This window comes from Setaria italica, chromosome IV (genome assembly GCF_000263155.2).
Source record: "Setaria italica strain Yugu1 chromosome IV, Setaria_italica_v2.0, whole genome shotgun sequence".
In the NCBI taxonomy this organism is placed as follows: domain Eukaryota; kingdom Viridiplantae; phylum Streptophyta; class Magnoliopsida; order Poales; family Poaceae; genus Setaria; species Setaria italica.
The window spans coordinates 28710888-28733265 of NC_028453.1; the positions used below are offsets into that span (position 1 = coordinate 28710888).

The window sequence follows — 22378 nt, forward strand, 5'->3', positions numbered from 1 at the left end:
CCTGCCCGGCCCCGCCGCCTCCGGCCAGCCCCGCCCGTCCCCGCGACCTCCGCTCGCCCGCCGCCTCCGCCGCCTCCGCGCCCGGCCCCGCCCGTCCCCGCCGCCTCCGCGCCCGCCCCCGCCGCCTCCGCTCGCCCGCCCCCGCGGCCTCCGCGCCGGCCGCCGCCTCCTCCGGCCGGATCCGGAACGGCCACGCCGAGGAAGCGGTGGCTGCCGTGCTTGCTCGATTGGAGCTGACAAGGAAGGAGTTGTGGAGGGGGTAGAGGAGAGGAGATGAATGAGGGTAAAAAAGTCTTTTGGCAATCAAAGTGCTAAAGTTTAGCCTCCTATCCAAACACCCCACAGTGCTAAAATTTAGCACTCTATTTGAGAGGGCTAAATTTTAGCCCAGGGCTAAACTTTAGCCCCTTCCTCCCAAACAGGGCCTAAATAGAAATGACACCAATCTGGTGGTCGTTCATTCAAAAAAGTGTGCACACGCGCAGACCAATTTGAGGCGAGAGTAAATTTGATCAGGGTCACAAATAAGTCCCGGTACGGTGGAGATTTTATTTTCATTAAATGAGGTGCCACATAAACAAACTTGATGACAGTCACTAAAACTGGAGGGGGAGGTGTATGCCACATTGGAGGTCTAAACTTTATGTGACATTTGAAAACAATAAAATAAACCTCATCATTGAGATTGGTCTAAAATAGGTCATTCATGTTATTATATCGTAAATACAGCAGACAAGACTAGGACATTGGGTGGACCACATAACTCCCACACACTCCGGCTAAGACACATTTAAGATGCCTGGTGGACTAGAAAGCCCACTTGACCTAACGATTAAACAGCTTGATGGCTAGTTCGCGTCTGCAACTTGTGCGCAAGTTTGCAGCGAGTTCGTTATCAGATCACGCTAGTCGTTGGAAGTCTTGATTTGCATTTGTGTGCGATGCTGGATTGGTTATGGATGGGTTCCTTGCATTATTGCATTATGTGCTCAGTAGGCCTTTGCTGAATCTGTGAGGGTTTAGGGTGCTCGTTCGTCCCTTTTTTTACTAATAATATACTCAACAACGCTATCCGTTTGCTTTCCAAGTATTTCATGTTGTAGTGACAATTGCTATTTGTCTATTTGTATCATAAATGTGCTAGTTATTAAAGCATATTTTTGTATATTATTGACCTAATTTTTCTGGAATCAGCTACTCATATAGGAGAACTTTTGACATGTTTGGATATTTGGGCTAATTGTTAGCCAGCTAAAGTTAGCGCCGGCTCATCCAAATAGAAGGGCTAATGGCTAGACTAATTGTTAACTAAAGCCATGGCTAACTATTTAGATTATTGAGAAGATTAATTTCAAGGTTTTTATTTTTTCTAGAAGATAGCAGTGATAAAAAAAAGAGTGATTCATTCAATTATCCAACAAAGCCCATCCACTAGCATTTTGGAAAATTTCCCATCCTTGTGATATGTACGAGTGGTACTACCTCTGTATCAATATATTTATCACTGTTAACTTTTTCTTACGGCGTTTGACCATTCATCTTATTCAAAAAATTATGTACTTTACCATATCATAGGTGTTTTAAGTATGACTTATCCTTTCGTATATTTGCAACAATTTTTTTAATACGATGAACAATCAACGTTATAAGAAAAAGTCAACAAGTCAACAGCAACAAATATTTGTAACAGATGGAGTATATAATTTGCCATCCTTTCCCACTTTCAACAATCCAGTTGGTCCCACGTCCCACGTATCAATGACACAAGTAATTGACACTCCAAGAGTGGTATAAAATCAAATGCCGCTCCAACTTTGATGAGCCTATCATTTACTCTACCTCCGTTCGAAGATGCATCAATACCTAGTCAAATTATATACAGTATGTTTAGTGTATGAAAATCATATAACTAGGTTCATATTTCAAAACCTATTCTTTAGCTATAAATATTATAAATGTGGGTGTTGACGCTTGATTTGGTCACACACCAAAGTATAGTCAAAGTATAATTTGCACGTTGTGTCAAACTGGTCCTATTACATGTCACAAAGATATCGCACAGAAACAGAATCATTCTTCCACTACTTCATTGAGCACCGATCAAGTCTGACACAAAGCTGAAAGCTCGCGAGCTGCTCATGCTTGGTTCCTGAAACTAGTGAGTCCGATGTAAATTATACATAAAGGCATGAAACTTCTCATGCTTGGCTCTATTGGTGCCATCGATAAGCACTGTACTCCCACTTTATTGTTTTCTTGTTTCCAAACTGTCATATGAGTACAAGAACGGTATAACTCTACTGATGCATCGTATTTTAGTACTTTTATTAAGGACTCTCGAATAATTAATTGTTTCTAGCTGACCCAAAGCATCATGCATGTATCTAAGAAATAACTCCATCCTAATACAGTATCATACAGTTTCTAATGATTGATTGTTCATGCTCAAACTGTATCTTATTTAAGATAACCTTTCTCATCCCACCTCATTAGTTCACTACTGCCATATAACAGAAATCATATGCGGCAGCTACATTGATGTGCATGATATGCTATAGAGCATCTCCAAGAACTGATTCAGTTTGCTTGGTCTAATACTCTAATGCATGTTGTTATTAGCCACTAGTAGTTTGATCTTTGGTTAACACGACTACAACCTGACCCTTCATCAAGATTGTAACCCCCCCCCCCCCCCCCGGGCTCTCTCTTGGAGCTTTTAGGGGGATTACCCTTGGGGGATTAAGTGAGGGATATCATATATCAAACTATTCCCCAAATGTTTCAGCACAAGTAGTAACAACGTAAGTTTGGGGACCATGTCACAGATAGATTAACAAAAAAAATAACAAAACGTCATCACACATTCATATGAATTGGATGCGAAGAACATAAGTACATGATGTGGAAAAGTAACAGGCTGCTAGTGCCTACATAACTAAAAAAGAAACAGAACTTTATTAGCACACACTGTATTCGCATACCCTTATCTAATTTTACTTGGAAGAGCACAATTTGGACCGGCTCCTATATGCCATGGGAAATAATGCCATCCTTACTCTCCATGCACTGCAACTTTAATCTCAACGCGCGCAATGCAGGATCAAATCTAATTATCAACTGAATCAAGCACGACTCGTCGTCCCTTTATTTCTTTGGCGCGGTCGATGGATCGATGGTCGATCTAGCAGCGGCATCCTCATCACTTGAGCAGTGGCGGGATGCTCTGCTCATTCCTGAAGTAGTCTTGAGGATCCACCCTGGCCTTGATCCTGGCGAGCCTCTCGAAGTTGCCCTTGTAGTACTTCTCGCCCCAGACCCTGCCGCTCTCGTAGGTGGAGACGTCGCCGACCACCTTGTTGACGCCGAGGTCGAGGTCCCTGTAGTTGACGTACGCCTGCCTCGGGTTCTTGGTCACGTAGGGCTCCATGAACGCGTACATGTCCCTGCTCCACTGCGTCGGCAGCGCGGCGGAGCCCTCGCCGAACCAGTAGCTGACGTACTGGATGTTGAACAGCATGCCCTGCCTGTGCGGGAACGGCGTCGCGTCCTCGGCGATGGAGCTGATCCTGCCGCCGTAGGGGTCCATGATCATGACCCCGGCGCCGGGCTTCACGAGCCAGGTGAAGATCGTCTCCCACACGGCCTTGGGGATGGGATCCCGGACGTAGTCCGACTTGTACTTGCCGAAGGCCTTGATGTTGGACGTCCGGTTCAGGAGGTCCCTCACGGTGCCCGACTTGCCGAGCGGGATGTAGGGCACGGACTGGATCCACGACATCTCGTTGCAGTGCGTCGGGTTCATGCCCAGCTCCGGGAACCGGGCGTTCATGAGCGGGACCAGGTCATTGCACGTGCCGAGGAACAGGGCCTCGAACATGGCGTCCTGCCCCATGGCCATGATCCGGATCATGAGGTCCTCGGGGAGCGACGGCGCGACCTGCTGCCACTTGACGATGAGGTCGGCGGCGCCGTCGTTGACCCCCCTGTGGATCTGGAACACGGTCACCGTGGGAGGGACGGGCACGAGCTTCACCTGCCACGACACCACGATGCCGAAGCTCGAGCCGCCGCCGCCCCTGATGGCCCAGAAGTAGTCCTCGCCCATGGCTTTCCTGTCGAGCAGCTTGCCGTTGGCATCCACCACCTTGGCGTCGATGACGTTGTCCGCGGCGGTGCCGTACTTGCGGAGCATCATGCCGAAGCCGCCGCCGCTGAAGTGGCCGCCGACGCCGATGGTCGCGCACACGCCCGCCGGGAACCCGAGCTTGGGTGTCGCCTTGGCGACGGCGTAGTAGATCTCGCCGAGCTGCGCGCCGGAGTCCACCCACGCCGTGGCCTGCTTGCCGTCGACGCGCACCTGCCGCATCTTGGAAAGGTCCACGACGGTGAACGGCTCCGGCTTGTCGGACCGGTACGACAGGCCCTCGTAGTCGTGCCCGCCGCTGCGCACGCGGAGCCGCATGCCGTATCGGCGGCCGCAGATGACGGCGGCTTGGATGTGGGAGGCGTCGGTGGGGGTGATGATGTAGAGCGGCTTCACCGTCTTGTCGGACAGGAACTTGAGGTTCCTGATGGTGGACGACCAGGTGGCGCCGTACGCCGGCGAGCTCTTGGCGAAGAGGAGCCGAGGGGGGACGCTCCTGGTGAGGCACGAGAGGAAGTCATCCTTGGGGGGCGCGTACGACGGCGGGCCGGAAATGGCGACGTGGCAGGAGGCCGACAAGGCGCAGAGGAGGAGCGCCAAGGCAGAGGCCCGTGATGTCGCCATTGTGTAGCTTGCAGTGTTGGGTGGCCAAAGGGACAGGACATGAGCTTTATATAGAGGCTTCGAATGGGCAGTTTCGCTTCATTCTCCGGTTCCTACTCGCGCGGATCGATCGATTGATGGAGGAGAGACGGAGTTACCACTCGGTAACTACCCTATATCGAGGAAGGTAACTAGTCAAACGCTGCGTTTTTACAGGGTCTGTGCCGGGACGGGATTTCTTGAGGTCGTGCGCGGTAAAGCTGGTGATGAGGAACGGGCATGTTCGAGTTGGTCAAAAGACAAAATCATGTTGAGGCATGCAGTACTAAACGTGGATGTGAAACAGAGACAACTTCGAAAATAGAAATCAAGGGCCCCAGTGGATGAGCAAAAGGAACGGAGAAAGCATAGGTAAAATGGCTACTCTAAGAGTTTCAGAAGAATTAACATATCGTAAACTTTGTAGGTTCAGATTTTGCAATTCTGACACTAATATATCCAAACTTTCAAATTGAAATTTCCAGTTCTCTATATGTTCGAGTAAATATTTTCAAACTTTCGATTCCAAAGTCTGAATGTTTAGTTGTGATACCTTCAACTAAAGTATTGTTTAAAAGGACTGATACCTTCAACAATAGTTAAAATTGCGGTATTCACCATCTAATAATCTTAAGTTAGATAGTACCAGCCCATCAGCCTGTGCTATGCACGGATTAATAATCTTGCAAGGCATAAATACTAGAAATTCATGAACAAATAAGGTCACATAGCTAATAATAAAAATTGTTTACCTTACGCTCTCTAATTTGTTAAATACTCTAACACAATACTTATACAGATATTTAGTATATTATCTTCATCTTCGTACATGTTTTTATCCATATTTATAGTCTTTCTTTGTTCACTTTGCATCACTCTTCCATATGTGAAATTATTTAATTGAACCATTTGTTTAAGCTATGCTTTTAATATGAAAATCGGTATTATTGTCCCTTCCTCCATTTATTTATACGTGATAACACACATTGTGCATGTATATTTTAAGTTAGTATTTTCTATACTGTCAATAGCAGAAATAGATAATTTAGAGTTATATATTGGTGTACTTTTTTTTAACAATGATATACATAAGTAACTAGGTTCATAATTTAAGTGTTACTTTAGTTTTTTTAATAATGACATACTTAGGTAATTTGATTGGTTAAATTTAGTTATTTTTTATAATGATAGATGTGAGAAATTTATATAAAATTTTATGACTTTATTTTAAATTATTATTAATTGCACATATGGGTAATTTAGATGAAGTTAGGAGGCCATTTTAGATATTTTTAGTAGCAAAGGCGGATAATTTAGTTAGATTTAAGAGGTTGTTTTAGGTTATTTTTATAATTACATAGGTGGATAATAGTTTGGAAAATACGGTAGATCTAATGGACACATGTTTCCGATTTTGTGAAAATTGCTAGGATTTTTATATTTTTATTTCGTACGTTTCGTGAAGATTCCAATTAGTAATATTAACTTATTTTGCTTTACATGACCCCTCTAGTTCTCCAACCCGATCTCATTTTTGCCTTTTCTACTAACCATTCTAGTTTTTTTGGCTATATGGACATTACTTTAGACATCAGTTTTGCAGCCTCGAATGGTTGCATCACCTGGAAGTAGATATACGACGATGGTCTGGCTACTAGAGCCTATTGAACATCGGGAACAACTTTGCTAATTACTTCCTCCATCCCAAATTCCTAGACTATAGTTATTTTTAGATTTATTCTAAGTGAAATATTTATCTTTGACCAATAATATATCTAAAAAATTATTTCAGATAGAATCATTAAATCTTGTGTAGTTGATTTCACGGTCAATCTTTATAAATTTTGCGGATTTTTTAATTCATAACCAAAGTTTAAAATATTTGACTTATGCCGGATCGAAAAAGGTCTATATTCAAGGATGTAGAGAATAACAAGCATGAAGCAATTAGTCCATGCCATGTTTCCCTCTTCGGTTATGCTTGACCATACAAGAATGTAAAATTACAAAAAGTTGGAGTCATGCACTAATAATTGTGGAAGTGAAGCAACATTGAAAGTTGATTTTAAGGGCCTAATGGATGACCTCAAGGAACAGAGAGCACAAGGAGAGTGCAAGTTCATTGCAAGTTCAGGAAGAATTCATGCATTGTATGCTTTTTAATGGTAAAATTGTTTTTCTGATTTCAATATTAACATGTTCAAACTTTCAAATAGAAATTTAAAGTTTCTTAGAAAATCAACTTGAAATTACCAACTTTCAAATTTATGAAATGTTTGATTGTTTAGTTGTGATATCTTGAATTGCATGATTGTTAAAGGGGAATGTAACACCCTGTCCTCCAAAGCTGCACCACCCAACCCTTCTGAGGAGCGAACACATGTATACATAACACCCTACTTACACTTTCATATTCGCTTTGCTTCGTGTAAAAGGGTTAACCCGAAAGTGTTATGGCTGGAAGACAAAGGCTTATAAGTTGGCTCCACCCTTGCTCAATTAGCAAGGTGATACTAAACATGCGCACCTGCGCTCATGGGCCACTACTGGATCAACCAAATTGGACCGGGTGTTACATACACCCCCCTCAAACAATCCGACGTCCTTGTTGGTCTAACTCATCCACACTTGGGCAGATGTTTATGAACGTTCCCTCTTAGTGCACGACCGTACATCCAGTGCCGGCACCATATGCCATGCTGTGTGTCCCGTCCAAAGCCCACACGCGTCATGTGCTATATGCCCGCACACTGACCCGTATGCGCAACCGCGAGGGTCAGCTCTGATACCAGTTGAAGCACCCCGTCCTCCAAAGCCGCACCGCCCAGTCCTTCCGAGAGGCGGGCACACGTACACATAGCACTCTACTTGCACTTTCGTTCTCGCTTCGTGTAAAAAGGTTATATAGGGAATGAATTAAAAGTTCTGCTCATTTGTTCCTTGATTGTGATTTTGCCTAATCTTGTTGGCAATTGGTGGGATGGATGATGAAGTTTTTGACACCGTTAACAACAGTGTTTTGTGGATCCCATCTATCATTTAAGGTCCCCCATCTATCATCCCAAACCTTCCTTTTCTTTTTATCATTTCTTTTTTCCCCTTATCATCTTCTTCCTACCGACTTTTTTTCCCCTTATCATCTTTTTCGCACCGGCATCCTCAACAGTCTCAGGTGAACTCCTCCCAACCTCCCCTAACCCTGTCGGCCTCCTCCCTCCTCCTCGACAGCTTCTCTCTCGCGGTCAGCCACTGAAGGAGCACACACGGCTATCCATGGGGGAGCTCATGTGGCCTCCCGATGGAGGAGCTCGCACGGCAGCTCACTGGAGGAGCTCATGCGACGGCCTCCAGCTCACGCGGTCGCTCCCCAACACCGGCCTTCTCAACGCGGGTCTCCGCCCCACCAGCCTCCTCCCCGCCGTCTTCGTCTCACGCTGTCGGCGCCACCCTGTCGCGTGAGTCTATAGCCGCCGTTGAACCGAGGTGATGGAGGAACACGGAGAGAGATGGGGAGGAAGTGGGACGCTCCCATCCGCTCGATTTGGAGGAATGGGGGTGTTCCACATCTGGAGGGAATAATCCCCTCCATGGATGATCCCATCTCACTCGTCTCCAAACCAAACATCTTCAAAAATGGGATCGTCTCGTCCCATCCCACACCGTCCTTGGAACCAAACGTACCTTTAGACTACAAGTGCTGCCCGGCATAGCCATCAGAGGGAGGTGGAAATGCAAAGGAGAAGTAATAATTAAGAAGAGAATAATGTTGTAAGAACAAGCACTAAATAAACTTCTGAACATAGCCATTTTTTCCATGCAATGTCAACAGTAGAGTAGTTGTCCTAAGCTGCATTTATGAGTTTTGACTTTCGCACTTGAGTTGTCTATTAGACTAGTGAAGATGTATAATTTGTGTGAATATAGAAGACAAAATATACCTTATATTATCAATCTGCATAAGTACTATGTTTCTATGTATTGATTTCAAGTTAAAAATATTTAACTTATCAGAACGAGCTTGAGACAGATCTGCTCCCTCCGTCCTAAATTACTATTCATTTTGACTTTTCTAGGTGCATAGCATTTGCTACATATTTAGATATACCGTATATCTAGATGCATAACAAAAGTTATGTACCTAAGAAAGTCGAATAATAATTTGGGATGGAAGGAGTATATTTGTGATCGGAGACCAAGTAATACGAGTAGGCTCTAGCGCTCTATACAGTAAGGACGTAACGAGAGCTCTGGAGAACCCATGTGCAGTTCAGATTAAAAAACAGAAGTCGAACAGACTGCACTGCGTGTTGTGTTTCCTCATAAAAAGTACGTGCAGGCGTGCAATTCTTGTCCTCATTCATTCAGAAACAGTCAGGTACTTAGGTTCTACACTACCGGCTCATACCAACGGAACGACCTGAAACAGAAGTTACATCACTTCAAGATTCAAGAGTTCGCACTATTCGTGTAAGCCCAAACGCTTTCCCCAACGATTGCCTTGGACCAATGGCGGGATGCTCTGTTCGCTCCTGAAGAAGTCGGTTGGATCCACCGCCGCCTTCACCGCGGCGAGCCTTCGGAAGTTGCCGGCGAAGTACTTCTCGCCCCACACCTTGCCGCCGTCGAACGTGGTGACGTCGTTGACCACCGTGTTCACGCCGATGTCCAGGTCCCGGTAGTTCACGTACGCCACCCTCGGGTTCTTGCACACGTACTGCCCCATGAAGTCGTAGAAGTTGTTGATCCAGCTCGTCGCCGCCGAGCCGTCGTTGCCCCAAGGCCAGAAGGTGATGTACTGGATGTTGTACAGCACCCCGCTCCGGTGCGGGTACGGCGTCGCCGACGCCGGGATGGTGTCGATGAACCCCCCGTGTGGCTCGAGGATGATCATCCCGGCGCCGTCCATGGCGAACCAGGGGAAGATCTTGTTCCAATCGTCCTTGGCGATGGCACGCCGGACGTAGTCGGACTTGTTCTTGGTGAAGGTGCTCAGGCTGGTGCCGCGGCTGAGCAGCGACTCCACCGGCGCGTTGGGGTTCCAGGAGTTGAAGAAGACCACTGACTGCAGCCAGGTCATCTCGAGGCAGTCGCCGCCCGTCATGCCCAGCTCCGGGAAGAGGTTGCTCAGCATCGGCACGACGTCGCTGCACTTGCCGAGGTACAGGGACTGGAACGTCACCTGCTGTCCCATGATGATCACCCGCATGTTGATGTCGAAGGGGAGCGTCGGCCCAACCTCCTGCCATCTGGTCAGGACGTCGATGGCGCCCTGGTCCACCGTCCTCACGATGTTGAACGCCGTGACGGTGGACGGGACCTTGACGAGGCTCACTTTCCACGACACGACGATGCCGAAGTTCCCGCCGCCGCCGCCGCGGATGGCCCAGAAGAGGTCCTCCCCCATGGCCGCCCGGTCGACGAGGTCGCCATCGGCGTTCACCAGCTTGGCGTCGAGGATGTTGTCGATGGAGAGGCCGAACTTGCGCATCAGCATGCCGATCCCGCCGCCGCTGAAGTGGCCGCCGACGCCGATGGTCGGGCAGATGCCGGCCGGGAACGCGACCTCGGAGTTGTTCTTGGCGACCGTGTAGTAGAGCTCCCCGAGCGTCGCGCCGGACTCGACCCACGCCGTGGGAGCCAGCGGCCACACGGCGTCGGAGCCGACGGTGATGGCGCGGATGCCGGCGAGGTCGACCACCCCGAACACATCGCCCTGCTGCAGGGACCGGTACGAGAGGCCCTCGTAGTCGTGCCCGCCGCTGCGGACGCGGACGCGCACGCCGTGCGCGCGGCCGCAGCGCACGGCGGCCTGCACGTGGGAGGCGTCGGTGGCCGTGACGATGCAGAGCGGCCGCACCATGTCGCCGGTGTAGACCCTGGGGTTATGGACGGAGGACGCCAGCACGTCGGTGAAGTTGCTCGCGCCCTGCGTGTAGATGAGCCCGCTGGGGATGTTCCCCAACAGGCACTGCAGGAAGCCGTCGGAGTCAGGCGTAGCCGAGGTTGGAGTGGTGAGGTAACAGCAAGAGGAGAAGGTGAGGATGAGCGCTAGTGCGGCTAGGCCTCTGAACGTTGCCATCTTGGCTGCTTCGTCTTGCAATGCCAATGCAACAGTGCTAGTTCATCTCTCTGGGTCGGAGGCTTTTTATATGTAGCAGTTGATCTCTACTGGCCGGTGTAGTACTGTAGTGACATGGAACGAAGCTGCGTGCATGAGTAGCTATGACTTGTGACTATGGGGTTCGTGCCAGTTAGCCCTTGTTTACTTCCCTCCAAACTCCTAACTTTGACACTATGCAAAAAGAAGATTCCCCATCATATCAAACTTGCGGTACATGCATGGAGTACTAAATGTAGACGAAATTAAAAACTAATTGCACAATTTTGTTGTACTTTGCGAGACGAATCTTTTGAGCCTAATTAGTCAATATTTGGATAATAATTCACAAATACAAACGAAACGTTACAGTGTCGCATTTATGGCAAAATGTCAATTTTGCAACTCCCACCTTAGGAAGTAAACAAGGCCTTAGTTTGAGCCCTTGGTGGACGGAGGAGCCGCGGGGTCAACTATTCCGACGGTCGGAAGGGATCAACCGACCTGGCCGGAGACGATAGAATGGCCCGTGAATTGAAGTTTACATGCATGGACGAACTGCGTGTGCAGACTGAAGAAGAGTAGCATAGTACACTGGTACTACAGTTACAGTACTATAGCAATTTTCTAGGCCATGAGATCGTCGTGAGATACGCGACATGTGAGCATCTGTCGCTGACGGCGCCTCGATCACGTCCAAGGTCGGTATTAATGAGGGTCTGAGCTCCAGATCCAAGTCAGAAAACAGGAGGTAAACTACGACAGAGCGCTCACAGAATCCAGATTGGCATCGTTCACTGCTACGTACTGTCAAGAACAGTCAACCACTCTTTGATCCTGCAGGTTAGTTTTGTGCCAGTATTTTATGCCCTCATCTCCCAAGGAATTGTCTATGGCTGCATAGTAACATGAAACTACAGGACGCGGTGAAGCGTGCGCGGTGTAATGGTCGTACAAGTGATAACATAAACTAGGAATTCAATTGGACATAAAGTATTTGGTAGCTGCTGGTTGCATTGTGTAAACACTTGGACTGAAACAGACAAAGGAATCAATCAGTTGGAGGTTGGCGCCTAAAGTTGCAGTCGGCGTGCAGTGGCAACGTTTGGCCCTTTCTCTGAAGATATACGCCGGCCGGGTGCTTAATATTCGATCCGAACAAAAGAGGCCTATCTGTACAAGACAATCCGCGGCACGGATGACAGCGCGAAATGGATATGAGTGTTCACGGATATATGTTCGAGGAAGGATGCAGGCTCACTGATGATGGATGAAGAACGTGGGAGAAATTCCTGTCCAGGCAACATATGGCCGTAAAGAAATGCTTCCGCATGCTGTTTATGACATGCGGATATGCACATCCCTTGCTAGATAGGTCTCACTTGCTGCCAATGTCTCAACTCTCAACTACTACAACCCGCTGAGCCTCGATCAGTTCACCTTTTTCTTCTTTTTTAACAGAGTTCACATTTTTGCTAGTAAAAACCTTGGGAAATTTTTGCTAGTAAAACCATGCAGCTTTAGTGGGGAATCGATTTGGAAAGCACAGGCAGAGGGCAAGCTAGCACAAATTCTTTGCGTGGTTGCTTGTACAGAGCAAGCTACTTACTGCAGATAAACTCAGCGTGAGGAACTGACCGTGTAATCCAACATGCGTGCTCTGTGAGCATGTCCAGGAAACGGCAGCGCATCTCATCCTTCACTGTAGCTTCTCCAGGGCTGTTTGGGACAAATTTCGTGTCTGGTCACAGCCTCACAGGGACCTGATTCAAGTACCATGCCAGAACCAGGATGTCGTTGATTGGTGGAAAGATGAGCTTGCAAATTTGCCAAAGCAAATACGGCGTGTCAAGGCTGCGATCTTCATGCATGTAAACGGCTTGGGACATTTGGAAAGAACAAAATTGACACACTTTTGAATGCCGCCGGATGAGTACAGTTCAAGTTGAGCAAGAAATTAAGATGGAGATCATAATCTGTGAGAGGGCCTAGGGTGGTCCAGAGTTTCCGAATTTTCTATGATTTATGCATGTTTTACTTTGTTTATCTATCAATCATGTAAGGATTTTTTGTTTCTCCTCCTTAAATAACATAGCAGTGCTCCTGCAAAATTTTTGAACGAAAAAATTATTGCAATGTCAAGCGTGGTGTCCGTACAGACGCACGGTACATGTAGTGTGGAAGCAGCGGTGAAGTGTGGTGGGCCGTTAAAGCAAGATTGATTCGCGGAAGAACGAATACAGAGCGCACCGATCCACGACCCACGGACTCCCCGCTTCGGTGCTCCAGTTCCCGCATGGTTGACCTCACCCAGGCTCAACTTTCGGCTCGGCTAAACCACATCCCCGGCTCGCCTTTCTGCTCGGCTTTGAGGTTCTCAGAGGATGATGACAGCAGGTGGGAGCGAGCCGAGCCCCGCCCGAAATTGTGCCCAATTTCTATCCCTACCAGAATCATCCGTCAGCTGCTCGTCTGCTCTTGCCGCTGCCGCCGCCGCCGTTGGAAACGGCGCCGATCCGGCCTCCTCCGAGGATGCGCGACCGGTAAGTCTTCCACCGTAAGAACACCGAAGGTCGTGGCCGCTACATGCGGCAGCCTCTTCGTCGGTGCTGTACCAGGTGAGCCTGCGCGCAAGGACAACGATCCTCATGTGTTTTATATTATTCTGATTTGGAGATAATTATCGCGATTTTGCTGCCGTAATATTTCAAGCGGACACGGATCAAGGAGACGAGGACATTGCTGCCGCTGGGCATGAGACACTGTTAAGCTGGTTTCCTAGATTCTATTTGTCGTTCCTTTGTTCTAATTAAACACAGAGTGGTGATTTCATTCATACATTTCGTTCCTGTGTTCTAATTAGACACGGATAGCGATGTAGGAGGCAGCTGAAGACAGAGTAGGGATTTGGTGAGTTCATCCCCTGTCCCGATCCAGTGGATTACTTTATCAGGGTTGTATTAAAACATACACCATTCTGATCGATTGTGTAGTAAAACGTGGATTCGTATTACACAATTATTGTAACTTTTTTTTATCGTGAATCATGATCAGTACTGCATACGAGCCAATTTGCTTCCAGTCCTATAGTCTAATTATATTGTCAATTATGGATCAGTCTATTCGCTTCGATGTGACTCCCTCAGGACGCGACCTCGATTCAGCACCGGATCCGCATCATCCGTGCACCCCTCTCATCCTTTGGCAGTTGATGGATCTCCGTCTCGGTGCATGTGCATAGGAGATGTGAAGTTTCCTGTTCAATCCATGTTTCTGAAAGTCGATCTTAACAGGTTCCATTAATTTGGTTGGTTGGTCAGGATTTTGGTAGCTGTAGGTTCAGTGTTCATGGCTTAGTCGGTTTTAGTGCTCTCCTTCAGGTATCAGCAGAGAAGTTTGGGAGCAGAGAACTATTAAGATATGGATGGCCCAACCTCCCTCATTGGATATGTTTTGGTTTGTTTAATACATTGTCCTAATTTCGTGGGATGTTTACAAAATTTCCACTGTTACAATTGTGTAGTTGTAATTCTGTTCTGATTTTCGTAGCCAAAAAGAAATTGTCACTCGCTGTTTCATGGTAGTTTTGTCATGATGAATATGTCATAAATCAATGAAGGTCCCACATGTAAGTTTAAGCTGATAAATAGGGCAATAAAATAAAATGAAAAACGTGCTCCTCCGTGGGTCAATCCTGTTACCGATTGAATGGGAATTTATTACCACAACCGGGTCCCACGTGTAAGTTTTAGGTGAGTTGGTGGTAGAAGTTTTGGTAAGTTATGTTAGTCTGAGATAAAAAAGGAAGGAAAATTAAAAAGAATGAGTGTCCATAGCAAGGCTCGAACCTGTGACCTCTTGATTGTGATGAGACAACACTACCATTGAGACATGAACTATGTATAATTTTTAGATAGGATAAATTTTATATATCTTGCTTCTAATAAGTGTGGTCCACATGCCAGTTGCAGGCTCAAGCATCGGCTAGATATTTCTCATTTCTCTACATGACATACACTACTACAAGAGACTCATCGGCACCACGCTCTTGTTGGTTGTGGCAAATACTAGAGCTAGCAGGAATGGCGGCTCCTAGCAGCGACGGGAGGAGGAGATACGGTCAGGTCAGTCCCCTAGTATGTGCCGCTACTTTCCCCTATCATCCTAGCTGGGAAGGAGATTTCTGCTTTTGGGGATCTGAGTCGTACCCTTAGATTTGAATTCCAATTGGTGTTAGAAGTTTATAGGTTATAGTTTATGAAGTACAAAGTTAAATATTGATTTCAAGTTACGATGACTTTGGTGATACAGTTAGTTTATAATTTGATAGGTTCTTGTATTTTATTAGCTTCCAAATGAACCTGGAGTCATTGAGAGTATTAAATCGCCGCCGCATGATGTTATCGTTGTGCATCCTGAAAATAAGTGCGAGCATGGGTTTCCTCTCCATATGAAGTATGATTGGATATTTGACAACCCTATGCGTCGGTATGCATCCTGCTGCGAGGTAAACGATAACTTATTTCAATTCTAATAAACTAACCTTGCTTGTACTCTTGATGTTAGTGTTGTAAATAGCAAATTGCATGAACATAATCAGTGTCTGTAGCCTGAAGGGGTTAAATGCGTGGTGTTTAAGTGGGTTGATCCTGAATGGGATGCTAGGACTAAAGGTATTCTAGTCAAGCTGATGAAGATGAAGGAAAAAGCTGAAGAGGAAGCAAGGTCGTGGGAAGAAGAATGGAGAATTGCTAAGAAGGAGGCCAATAACAAAATCTATAAGATTCACATGATGAAGCGATGATACTTTAGGGATACAACCAATGAGCTGATGAACACGACGAAGAAAATTAGACACGATGTAGTGATGTCTCACCTAAAAATGGGAAATGATAAAAGGAATCTGAAAGCTGAAAATGATGTAAGGATGTGGAAGGAAGAATGCGCAAAGGCTAATATGGAGCTTGAAGTGACTGCCGCTAAGCTGTAGAAGGTGAAGGGACACCTGGATCAAGCCACCAATGTGGTGAAGAAGGTCAAGCAATCGCTGCTGTAGGTCTCATATAGAAAGTCATTCAGGGATGATGATAAGGCATAATGTGATGTTTGGTGTTATTGCTATGTAGCCGGTTGAGAGGTGGGATCATGCTTGTATTTTGGTAGCTAATGATACTATCTAGCAAATTATGATAGCTATTAATGATGATTATGAACTTTGTAATGATGAATGCCTATGACATGATATTTTATGAAACCTGTTGCTGCTGTGATGTTTGTTGTTATTGCTTAGGTAGATGGTTGAGAGGTGGGATCGTGGTTTGATTTTGGCAACTGATGGTACTATTTGACAAATTATGATAAGTAAGAACGATGATTATGAACTTTGTAGTGATGAATAACTATGACATGCTATCTGATTATGCCGCTTTGGTTTAATCTACTTTCAATTTAATTCCAGCGTATTTACCATTCAGAATTCACTGTTATGTTAGTCTGAGATGAAAAAAAGGAAGGAAAATAAAAAGGAAAGAGTGTCCATAGCAAAGCTTGAACCTGTGATCTCTTGAAAGTGCTGAGATAGCACTAGCACTAAGACATGAACTATGTATGTTTTTTAGACACAGCGTACACTACTGCAAGAGACTCACCGGCACCACGCTCTTGTTGGCTGTGGCGAAGACTTGAGCTAGTTTCACTGCGCAGATCTATAATGGCCCGCCATGGGAATGATGCATGATCGTAGAGGCAATGGGAGGAGGATGTTTGGTAAGGTCAGTCCACTGGTTTTACTTTGGGCGCCGGTATGCATTCTGCTGCAAGATAAACGATAATTTGTTTAAATTCTAACAAACCTTGCTTGTACTCTTGATGTTATAAATGGCGAATTTTATGAACGTAATCGGTGGCTGCAGCCTGAAGGGGAGAAATGCGCAGCGTTTAGGTTGGTTGATACTAAATGGGATGCTAGGACTAAAGGTATTCATGTGAAGCTGATGAAGAGGAAGGAAAAAACTGAAGAAGAATGAAGAATTGCTAGGAAGGAGCTCAATGACACAATCTATGAGCTGCAGAAGGTGAAGCTATACTTTGGGGAGACCACCCTTGAGCTGATGAACATAAGAAAATTAGACACGATGCACTCATGCCTCACCTAAAAATGGGAAATGGTAACAGGAATCTGAGAGCAGAAAACGAAGCAAGGATGTGGAAGAAGAATGCAAAGACTAACATGGAGCTTCAAGAGACTGCCGCTAAGCTGCAGAAGCTGAAGGGACACCTGAACAAAGTCAAGCAATCGATGCAGCAGGTTATTAACAATTATAGCTATTAATGATTATTATGAAACTTGTAATGATAAATGGCTATGACATTCTATCTTATGAAACTTGTTGCTACCTTGCACTTTGTAGTGATGAATGGCTATGACATGCCATCTACTTATATCGTTTTGTTTAATCTACTATCAATTTGGTTCCAGCATATTTACCCTTCAGAATTCAGATATAGTAAATAATTGAGGAATACAAATAATATAGGTAATGGTACTATATATACAAATGCGTGGTCTGATAATACAACGGGCGGCACGACTGTTACAAAATGAAAGATCACTGATCTACTCTCGTGACCAAATCCAGTTCCCAGGAACCTGCGTATGCAGATCGTAGCATCATTGTTGACACCTGCCACATTTCTAAGTCCTTGATGGTAGAGCTAGTATTGCAAGTTTTCATCATGCCTATCAGTTCCTAGGAAGTAAATGGGATTTCCCTTCAGGTTAGGCAAGCCATAAATGGCATGCTCTTGTACAACAATGCGCTTGCCAGGTCCAAACAGGATGATCTTATTCTGGAACTCTGGAGCTGTCTCCTAGGGAATTTGTTGCCAAATTGTTGATGGTTGTTAGCATGCCAATTTGTGAACCGTAAGCGTACGGATCAGTTGTAGCTCTCCCTCAAAGTATTCCCCCAAGGTTTATCAATCCGTGGAACTTATAGCTCAAGATCTATTTCAACCAGCATTGTTAGTATTAACTTGGTGTTTATGAGAGATTCAGATCCAATCTACTCAGCATGTACAGACAGATAATAGATAGAGCAAAGTTAACCAATCTAGAGCAACCTACACTATGCATATATTGTAATTTTGAGCATGGATAGGAAAGCAACACAGATATCATCTTAGTAAAAAGCATCTTTAAATCTACATCTCCGGTCCGGATCCCGAAACCCCGCACCTTACAAAAGAAAAATCCTATCATGATCACCTCTATCAGTGCAAGCAGGTTAACGGCATGATCATAACAACATGTCATACTCATTGGTAGATCAGGCATGAAAATCTGGTCACCACGACGACAAGAACACCCTAGGCAATCTACCATTGATTCATAGATTGAAAAGCAAGCAAACCCGATAAAGCATAAAACCATCAAAGAAGATACTTAGATCGCTAAGAACATGAAAACATCTATTACTTCACCATTAATGATTGTACATCACAAGATCACCACCAGGATCCTACCTTGATCTTGATGACTTCTTGCTCCATAACTCCAGTGTGATCTTCCTCGCAGGGTGATCACGCCGCCAGAGGTTCACCTACGCTAGACTCTGACAATTGCATAGCCCTAGGCTCTCCGAAGATGTGTCCCTCAAGCTTGTTCTGCTTCTCTGTTGCTTCACGTCAAGTACGTTGTCTTGGATATGGGGCTCGGTGAATTTTTTAGGGTATTTATAGTCCAGAGACCGCGCGGTAAAAAATTGGAAGGTGTCGAGCATGCATCATAGGCCCACGAGTCGGCCCTGTGCGGCCCACTAAGGGGCGTACTCCAACGTAATCAAGGCTCGAGGGCTACGCGGCAAAGGAGCGTGGCCCACTCGGTGTGGCGGAACCACCTCGGATTAGCTTGATCAATCAGAGTTTGGCCGCCTAACATGCGACACCCCTAGTTAACTCAAGCCAACACGAGGCACCGTCGGACTTCATCCGATTTAACCACTTAAACAGGATCGAGTTCCGCAACCCACACAAGGCGAGCGGTTACAGAGAATACAACGAGTCCACGGGTTTTGAACAAGTTTTACTCATTTTGGTTCCACCATAAAATCCAACATTAGGGTTTACAAACAAAGATCAACAGAGAAAGCTAGCGGAAGACTTCGTCGGGGTCGAACGTCCGGGCGAGGCCAACCAGAACATCACTGAGTCCTCTCCTCGCCGTCCGAGGAGGGGTCCCACTCGACCGTCCAGCCTGGCGGGAGCTGGGGCGGCCAAGCGCCAACAAGGGAGGGGTCGGGAACTGCAACTTCACCTGAAGAACAGGAGCCACAACAAGGCTGAGCTACTAAGCTCAACAAGACTTAACCGGGGAGGAGCCAACTACTCTTCCAACTAGACATGCAAGGCTTCTTGGCTGAGGGGTTTGTTTTGCCAAAAGCACTAAGTAACCTATTTTCAAGTTTTAGCTCCGGTTCTAGATTTACTTACCAGTCTAGGTTGTGCAACCTATTCTAAGCAAACATCGAGCCAATCAAGTGTGTAGATAAAAACAACAACATTGCCATCATCAGATTCCTCGTTTACTCAGGGTGACGTAGCGATCAAGAAATCTCAAACTGTGAGAGGCAGACGAATCGATTCGAGTTCTTTAACCATGCATGGTGAACCTAGCCCCACGACATCCGCGCACCCGGAGGTCGCTTCCTTTGTCGGCCTTCCCCATCAATCCCCTAACCCGTGTCGGGCCCATTTCCTTTGGTGTAAGGTTCAACAGACCCGGTCTCTCCCGTTCTGTGACCACGCTTTGCCACCACGTGCGACAACCAGCAGGGGAAACTCCGTTCCAAGAACAATGGGGCGACCGCTCACGTTTAGGTTCAATCAGGTACTAGGCTTCCTCATCCCATACTAAGTATGAGGCTAGTACTTTCAAACACTTGATCACGAACACCACCACTGTCGGGCCTTAGCAAGTTTCATAGACAGACGGGGCAACCATCCGACCACCAAAGTGTTACCCAACCCTGCCCCGTCCACCGTCCTTATAGTTGTAGCAGAGAGTAAACATGCAACTCCTACAACTCGCGAGTGACAGGAGATCACTCGGCTTTTACCGTCTCCTATTTAAGAAATGCAGCTACTCGGTCCAACAGCTAGTGCTCATATCAAAGGTTACTAAGTCATGTATCTAGGGTTTCACACAACTCCTAAACGTAAATGCACAAACATGCTATTCGGAAGGCATGTGCAAGTTTGGCAAGAACACGTAGGATTTTCATGCAACCGGGGCTTGCCTGCAAACAAGGAGGGCTGGAACTGCTTGACTTCGGGGGCGGCTTTGACTTCCGCGGGCAGGATCTCGGCTACAGCTTCTTCTTCGGGCGCCGGGTGCAGCTCGTAGAAGCCGTGAGCGAGATGCAGCTCTACACGAATGCAATGCAAGGGTTAGCTTAAATGTTTGATTTGACAGCAACATTGGCTCTCCTGAGCCCAGAAACTTGCGACAAAGAGCAGGAGGTTGAGGCTGTTTGAGAGAGCTGATGATGATCAACAGGTAAGGGTAGGAAGGGAACTAGTGGTCTGATCCTTGAACTAGAGGATGTGATAACTGGGATCCTCAGACGTAGGCGCTGAAGGGTTCCCACGTTTTACACATACACCCTCGAGTTGAAGAAAAGATCACAGCCAAGCCCTCGGGCGAGGCGGACAAGGGTCGGCGAACAGACAGGGTCGGACGAGACGGAACTGGGGTCGGGCGAGGCGGACTTAGGGTCGGCACTCACCTTCTTCCTAAAAGGAAAGCTTGGGGTCGCGAAGAGGCAGACTTGGGCGCGGAACTAAAGCTTCGAGCAGGGACTATGACCGACGATGCTCCGGCGGCGGCGCTTCTTGCGGATCACAAGAGAGCTCTACGCAGCACAAGGGAGCAAGCTGCGGGGTGACTTGGAGGAACTGAGAAGGAACTGGGAGAAGAACTTTTCAAGAACTGGGTGGGTGGCGCTAGAAGCTTGAGCAGGGAGCTAGAGGAGGCTAAGGGCAACAAAGGCGGAGGGAACTCCGGCGACGGGGGCATTCCTTTTATAGCTGCTGGAGCAGAGGAACGGAAACGTCGCGGAGAGAGAGGAGGGAGCGGCGCGAAGGCCGGGGAGAAGCAATGGAGTGCTCTGCCGTGGCGGCGATTGAGCAAGCCGGGCGGTGCTGCAGAACTCCGGGGGTGACGCCAGCGATCATTGCGCTACTCCGTCAGGGCGGCGTAGGCGCGGGTAGACCGGTGGTTGGGATTTGGCGGAGAGCGGGCGTCGTCGTGCGGGAGAGGTGATAGAAGCGACCGGTTAAACGGCGCTAGGATCGAGGGCGCACAGGTGGGAAGACAAGCGGACGCGACGCGGGGGAGAGCGCGAACAACAGATTGTCGGGCGGCATCTGACAGAGCAGGGAAAGAAACTGTCGCGGCCGCGGTCGGGGTTGGCGGTGGGGGAATCATCGTGTAGCGACGACCGGGCGGCGCAACTGTTGCTGGAAGGGACGGAAAAGACGGGCGACATCGGTCTCCGGGGCCGGGATCTGGTATCGCGATGATGGGCGCGGGAGACGAGGGTCTGCAGAAAGGGGTGCAGAGGGCTTCCGCTGCCATTGGGGAAAAGGGCGCGGGACCCAACTCTGTTCCTCGCTAGAGACAAAACTAGGTGATGGCTTCGGAGAAGACGAGACACGCGGCAGGAAAACTCTGAGGCGGCCATGCAACTCGAGTGCGGCTGACGCAGGGATCTGGAAAAAGGATCTCACGGGTCCACCGGGGGAAAAGATCGGACGGGTGAGGAAGATCAGCAGGATCCGGCGGAGGGCTGAACTCGCCAGGGTCGGGAAAGGAACGAAGCGGTAGGGGTCGGATCTCAGGGGTCGGGACTGGCGGAAGACTGAGCACTTAGGTGCGGTCAACAGAACAACCGACTGAGGTTAAGGGCTGAGATCAAACCTAACTGGGAAAGGTTAGGGGTCGGTCGCTACAGCCTACCCCTCTTAAAAAGAATCTCGTCCCGAGATTCAAGATCAAGGGTGTGCTGTTCTTACCTCCTTGATGGGATAGGAAACCTGGAAAACGATTGTTCAGATATTCTTCCGTCTCCCATGTTGCTTCATCTTCGGTGTGGTTTCTCCAGAGGATCTTGTACATCTTTACCACTTGGCGTCGGGTGTGCCTTTCCTTCTGGTCAAGAACTCGATCTGGGTACTCGGCGTAGGTCAGGTCAGGTTCTACTTGAAGCTGTTCTTGTTCTAGGATCTCTGCTGGAACTCGGACATATTTCTTTAGTTGAGACACGTGGAAAACATCATGTATGGCCGACAGCTGCTCTGGGAGTTGGATCCTGTAAGCGACGGGTCCACATATCTCCACAATCTCATAAGGGCCAATGTAACGGGGAGCTAACTTGCCATTTACTCCGAACCGTTGTACTTCTTTGGTCGGGGAGACTCGAAGGTACACATGATCA

The 22378-nt window shown here is 47.3% G+C and overlaps 2 protein-coding genes and 1 long non-coding RNA gene across 3 annotated transcripts; 1 reads left to right on the forward strand and 2 right to left on the reverse strand.

Moving 5' to 3' along the window:
• Positions 1–2936: 2936 nt before the first annotated feature.
• LOC101753510 (berberine bridge enzyme-like 26) lies at positions 2937–4768 on the reverse strand. Its single transcript, XM_004965522.1, has one exon. It carries the CDS (start codon positions 4766–4768, stop codon positions 3200–3202), a length of 1569 nt encoding a protein of 522 aa, XP_004965579.1. The 3' UTR covers positions 2937–3199.
• Positions 4769–9098: 4330 nt separating this feature from the next.
• On the reverse strand, positions 9099–10885 carry LOC101753109 (berberine bridge enzyme-like 18). Its single transcript, XM_004965521.2, has one exon. It carries the CDS (start codon positions 10863–10865, stop codon positions 9246–9248), a length of 1620 nt encoding a protein of 539 aa, XP_004965578.1. The 5' UTR covers positions 10866–10885; the 3' UTR covers positions 9099–9245.
• A 2400-nt stretch (positions 10886–13285) lies between these two features.
• LOC111256996 lies at positions 13286–16083 on the forward strand. Its single transcript, XR_002677348.1, has 2 exons — positions 13286–15007; positions 15232–16083. It is a non-coding gene; the product is annotated as an uncharacterized LOC111256996 (long non-coding RNA).
• The last annotated feature ends 6295 nt before the right edge of the window (positions 16084–22378 follow it).